At 58.5% G+C, this 6,000-nt stretch overlaps 1 protein-coding gene across 1 annotated transcript; it reads left to right on the top strand.

Moving 5' to 3' along the window:
- Positions 1 to 1,540: 1,540 nt before the first annotated feature.
- FAM240C (family with sequence similarity 240 member C) lies at positions 1,541 to 3,574 on the top strand. Its single transcript, XM_064485401.1, has 2 exons — positions 1,541 to 1,686; positions 3,454 to 3,574. The coding sequence occupies exons 1-2, from the start codon at positions 1,541 to 1,543 to the stop codon at positions 3,572 to 3,574; spliced, it is 267 nt and encodes an 88-aa protein (XP_064341471.1).
- Positions 3,575 to 6,000: the final 2,426 nt, after the last annotated feature.

Raw genomic sequence — 6,000 nt, 5'->3', positions numbered from 1 at the left:
GAAGCAGGTGGCTCGCCACATTCACACTCTTCTCCTGGTTTTCTGCACCAGCACGTCCACTTCCCCCAGCACGGCTCCTGGCCCCCGTGTGACGGGGAACTTGGCTCCTACTTCCGTCCTTCCAGAAGGTCTTCCGGTTTCAAACCGATGTCCACTGGCTTCTCCGTTGTGCATCCACATGTGACTGGGCTCATCTTCGTCCTGGGCTCAAGGCATTCTGATTCCCAGCTCCAGACACTGCTGTGACCGCTGTCCCTGCAGCAGAATACTGACAGCCAGACTCAGACCACAGAAGTTGCTTCCCCACTGCTCACGCCCACACACGGGTGTTCACACACAGGCCTGCATTCCCAGAGACGCATGCGCTCATGTGTGAGCCCACACATGTGCTCGCTTCACCTCTCAGGCTCCTGGTGCAAGAGCGACAGGGCTGTCAGGGCAGGATGCTGAGACCCAGCCTCTCACCCAAAAGCCCCTGCAGGGCTCGGTGAGGCTCTTCACACATGGGGAATCCGCAGGTCCCCACGCAGCGTCCACAGTCCCTCACACATGGCTCTGCCCTCGGCCTCCGTGACCCTGAGCTCTGCAGGGGTGGGACTCGCCGACCAGCAGGACCAGGCACGAGCATCGCGTGGTCGAGACGTCCTGCCTGGTCCTGTGCAACTTTCAGCCAAGGCCACAAAGCACACATTTCACAGCCTTTCCCATCAGATGCAGCTTCAGAGTTTTTCTAGGCAAAGTGCTGTTTCCCACCCTCTCCAGCAGGAGCACCTGTCATGTGCTCCAAGCCTGGGGTGTGGTTTCCCTCTGGACGTGCGAGAAATCTTGTTACATGCAGCCACATGTACAGCTGCGCCGGGGTCTTGCCTGAGGTGGGGCAAGGCTCCACCAGGCTCCCGGCTGCTGTCCTGCTTTGCTTAGCATCCTCCTGGCCATACTGACCATGGGCAGCACACATTCTGCACCACATACGTCAGCTCAGGATAAACGCCTGGGCTCCAGATCTGATTCCAGCAGTTCCGTCTGACTAATTTAGAGGGTTGACAGTCAAAGCCCAAACATGCCCTAAGAGTAAAGCCGAAACGACGGGCTCTCTCCCCTGGGCCAGCACTGGGCCCTTCTTCATGGCTTGTGACCTAGAAGCTGTGTGGAGGGAGTGACAGAGTTGACCACTGTCGAGAGCCGGGGCCTTCCTCCCCCGACCTGGTCCACCTCGGGTTGGCCCTTCAGTCCTCACAGTCAGAGACAGGTGGCTAACAGGCACATGAAAAAATGCTCAGCATCGCTAATTATCAGAGAAACGCAAATCAAAGCTACAGTGAGGTGTCCTTAACCGTGTTCACCTCAGATCACCCACACATAAATACAAAGAAAACTAGATCGTGCTCAAGTCTGAAACTGGGATTTGCCGTGCAGCTCGGGGAGTGCAGGGGAGCGCTACTGGGGCTGAGCTGCCTTCTTCTTTGTAAAAGAGCTGGTTTCCAGCCCGGGTACCGACAGCACAAAATGACTGAGTTGCTGTAAATTCTCTCTCCAGAAAATGAGTAAAAGCCACACCCTGAAGAATCCTGCACGAGTATCCTATGATGCTGGCATGCTGAAGACCTTCTGGGAGAAAAAAATAGAGCTTCACACGAAGCAACTGCAAAACGAGGACATGAGGATACGCAGGAGTGCCCTGGACAGGTGAGTGGTGCCCGGCGACCGTGGCGCCACGTGCGCCACAGACACACCCCAGTGCTGGGCAGGGCTCAGCCCTCAGGACACGAGCATCCACAGACTCCCACCACCATCTCCTCTCCCAGATCAGTGTCACAGGGGGAGTAGGGGACGAAGCACTGAACACCGACCACCTTAAGTCAGCTTCAGAATCACAGCATTGAGTCACTAGTGGGAGAGAGGAGCACCCCATCCCCTCCCCACTGCATCACCCGCTCCCTACTCCATCATCCCTCCCTTTGTCGTTTGTTCGGCTTAGTCTGTTTTTCTGATAGTTGCACCCACCGAGTGCAGGATAAATCGATGTGTCTGCCCTACTTTCCCTTACACGTCTGCTGGACTTGCAGATTCAAAGCCAATACCTTTTCTTTACTAGGTGGACACCAGGGGCCTGTGGGTGCTAAGGGGGGTCTCCTAGGTGACCCTGAGCAGATGCAGGAGTGACTGATCAGGGACAGCTAAGAAGATGTATTAGCACATAATTTGCACCTAGGCAAGGACTCACGTGGCCAAACTTCCAAAGCGGTCACAGCCTTAGTCCCCAAATAGCACCAGCAGCTGCTACCCAGGGAGCTGGGTGGGGAAGGATTTGTTCCTGGCAGCTGTGTTGGGACCAGCTTGGGACTGACCTTGCCAGTGGCCAGAGGTCTGGGTGCCGTGCTGGCTGCCCCCCGCACCCACCCGTCATCCAGGACGGCTGGCCATTCAGCACTGGCAAGGGTGCCGTGGTACCTCCTCTCCCCGGGATAAGGCCCACAGAGCAGGCGCTGCACCCGCCCGACCTCTCAGGGCAGGAATCCCACAAGAGCCCAACCTTGGGAGGAAGCCCAACCCCGAGCTCCCTCCTGGTCTTCGTGTGCTCATCCCTGTCCTGCATGTGCCATCAGGCCCCAGAACCTTCTGGGTCTTCAGTCCGTGGGTGCAGGTCCCAGGAGTGGGCTGCGGATCAGTGAGAGTGCTGTCAGCACTGGCCGAGTGAGTCACCGAGGTCCTGGACGGGCAGGGGCAGGACACTCTCGCCCCTCTGGGGAGCTGTGACTGGTTATCCGGCCTTGGATCTCGGCCAGAATGCGCCCAGCCCTCTGGGCAGCAGCTGCTCCTGACCACGTCCCCACAGCCCTCTTCAGCCTGGTGAGGGGCAGGGACAGGCCAGCACACATGGGGCCTGGCTGTCCAGGCTCTCTGCCCACTGCTGGGAGAGCCCTCCTCATCCAGGTCCCTGGGCACTAGGACCAGAGTCCACGTGGATGCCTCTTACCAATTACCAGCCAACCCTGGAGGATGATACGGGCCAGGTGCCCACCCACCCTCCACCCTCCAGACCAAACCACACACTCATGTCTGGAGCATGGGGCAGCCATGGCCTGTGGGCAAGTGTCCGGGTCTGGGGAGGCCTGACACCCTTGGACCCGGGTCACCCTGTGTATCAGGCTGTGGTCACTACAACAGGCCACCTGCCAAGGAAGGGACTGCCCGGCAGGGCCAGGGTTGGGGCGCTGGGGAGGCCGGGCCAACTATGGGGCTGCGTCCAGGCCTCAGGAGCACAGGCTTCTGCAGGGACGGGAGCATCAGGAGGTGCGAGTTCAGGCCCACTCAGCCCCCACTTTCCCTCCTCGGGGGTTCCTGAGCGAGACCCTCTGTGGTGGGTGTGGCTTGAAGGGCCCTCCGGGACCCCACAGGTGCCCAGGTGCCCAGGTGCCAAGACTCAAGTGTCGAAATTTTCACCTGTCCCAGGCTCCGCGGTGAGTGGGCTCAGAGGCTGGAGAGGAGGAATCAGATGCTGCAGAGCAACCAGGAGGCGCCGACTCCACCAGGCGCCCAGGCCTTCCACACCCAGGACCCAATGGCGGCCTGAGGCCAGACCCCTGTTAGACCAGCTGCTTCTGACAGCCCGTGGGGCCCCGGAACAGTTCTCGCTGGCACGACGCAAGTGCCCAATAAAAGTCAAGAGAAGGGAACATCTGGTGCCATTTTCCTCTTATCTGTGAAATGTACACATGTTAAAAATGACTGTGATGTACTAACTTGCAACAAGCCATAGAGAGCAACTACTGGGCTGCGGGAGTTGTGCAGATTCAGCCACCAGTTCATTTCCCCTTCAGTCAAAACGTGTGCAAGATCGTGACCCCAGGGCGACGCCCGGTGTGACACATGTGAAGCCTCGTGCTTCCCCAAATTTCCTTTAAACGTTTCCTTCATGGACCACGACACCCCAGGAAACTAAGTAGCCATGGTCTCACAGTCGGAAGTTTCTCTGGGGTTTGGAGGCATGAATCCCCTAGGACTACAAAGACCACTTGGCCGGGATGAGGTGCTTTGGGCTCATGTCACCCTGCCCCTCACCCTACTGTGGCTGTGACCACCTGGGATGGGCAAGAGGGCTGAGCACGCAGCAGAGGCCAGGCCGCAGGAGGACCTGGTCCATCTCCCCTCCCGATGAGTCAGGACTCCAGCCAGCGCCTGTCCTGACATCTGCGCCCAAACTGCACAACGTCCGTCCACTGGTGTGCCCAGTCACCGCGTCCCCTCGTTGGCTGCAGAAATGTGGGTGTGGGCTGGGGACCAGCTCACATCATCTCTCCAGACTGGGTTTGGGTTCTGTCTGGTTCTGACAATCTGATCCGGTTGGCAAGGAGAGGGGATGCCTGGCTTCCCCGGCCATTGGAGCCTCTCCAGAGATGCCACCAGAGCAGAAATGGCCCCAATGGCCACATGACATTCTGTGCCAAACACAGATTCCTTGAGGGCGTTTCCAGGGCTGACTACGCAGACTACACAGGTCAGCAAGTGTCCAGCAGGGAAGGGCCTGACACAAAGCGTGGTCTGCTGGCCAAACAGCCCAGGGGAGAAGACCCAGTGAGGGTCCCTCATGACACCAGCCTGAAGACAAACACGTCCTTCCAGTCACCCCAGCCAGCGTCACTGCTCATGACTCAGGAGATTCCACTGACAAACACGCAGGAACGTGGCAATGAATCGCCCTAAAAATAGCGGGAGAATAGAAGCCTGTCACTAATACTCGCAAAGCCCAGGCTGCTGGAGGTGATTTCATCTGATGATGTGCTGAGAGCTCCAGGCTGTCAACACCCACCAACAGAGATGTCAGGTTAGACAGTTTGGGGTGGACAGTCCTTGTCGAGTGGCTATGCAGAGTCTTCCATCCTGGCTGCCAGATGCGAGGCGGTCCCTCTCCAGTGAGCCAGCCACCGACCCCTTCGCAGCAGAAGCCAAAGCAGCATGAAGACACGGCTGCTAACTCACCACCTCTTCCCTCTTGGTCACTGATCTGCGCCTCAGGCAAAGCTGCTCTGGACTCTGACACTGGAGGGTGCTTGGAGGGTGCTCGGCAGGGGAGAGCGGACAGGGAGAAGGAGCCACGGGGCGGGTGGGCAGCCTGGGGAGGGGAGGGCGGGGCTGCGGGGCCCCAGCCCCAGGGCCCAAGGGGGCTCAGATCTGAGCCCTCCCTGCACCCAACACCCAACACTTATGTAACCTCCACGTGCACAGAGGGTAGCTCTGAGTCCCAGCACCAGGGTCTGATCTTCGACAGAACAACTGCCCTTTTCCTCTGGAGCAGAATCTGAGACACGGGGCCACAGGGCTGATGCTCCCGCCACGCAGCCTGGAGAAAAGAGCAAGGGGGGCTTTCTGTCTCCGTGAGCAGCCGTCCTCCCACAGGATCTGCAGTAGATGAGGGTTAAGGCAGTGGGAGCAGAGGATGCAGGGTCCCCCAGTGCTGCCTGGACGCGAGGGCAGCCCCAAGCCTAGGGCACCTCTGCTCCCTGTGCTGGGCACAAACCCCTGCTCCCGGCAGGTCTGTGCGGGCACCTGCCGCTCTGAGCCCTCCGCAGGGGTGCCCAGGGTCCGTCCTCTGTGCTCGTCAGCCTTTCCCTAAAGTAGTGTCGCTTCTCAGGTCCCCTGTTCACCTGAACACAACAGGAGAACGCCAGCTGGCCAGCTTGGGTTTGTCCTGCTAAACTGTCGGAGGATTTTCCATAACTCACACCAAGTTTTGCCACATTCAGTTCTGTTGAATAGAGCCACACACTTTGAACATTAACTGCAACTCTGAGACATTCTCGGTACCCGAGCCAGTGTCGGGAGGTCAGAAGAACACGCTGCACAGGCAGGAACCCTCGGGGCCATGCCCAGGACAGAAAATGAAGAAACCAATCAAAGTAACAAACAGCTGATAATTGCACCAACATGGGTGAACCTCAGAAACAACCTGTGTGGTGAAAGAAGGCAGTTATGAAAAGGCACCCATCCTGCAGGTGACCT

This window comes from Camelus dromedarius, chromosome 4, assembly GCF_036321535.1.
Source record: "Camelus dromedarius isolate mCamDro1 chromosome 4, mCamDro1.pat, whole genome shotgun sequence".
Classification (NCBI taxonomy): domain Eukaryota; kingdom Metazoa; phylum Chordata; class Mammalia; order Artiodactyla; family Camelidae; genus Camelus; species Camelus dromedarius.
The sequence above is the reverse complement of the archived record's forward strand: the minus strand, read 5'-3'. Positions and strand labels throughout refer to the sequence as shown.

Excerpts from the sequence above, each read along its gene's own strand:
- FAM240C (XM_064485401.1), top strand. The coding sequence starts at position 1,541 with ATGAGTAAAAGCCACACCCTGAAGAATCCTGCACGAGTATCCTATGAT. Across the intron at positions 1,687-3,453 it reads CGCAGGAGTGCCCTGGACAG|GCTCCGCGGTGAGTGGGCTC; the intron begins GTGAGTGGTGCC and ends CACCTGTCCCAG.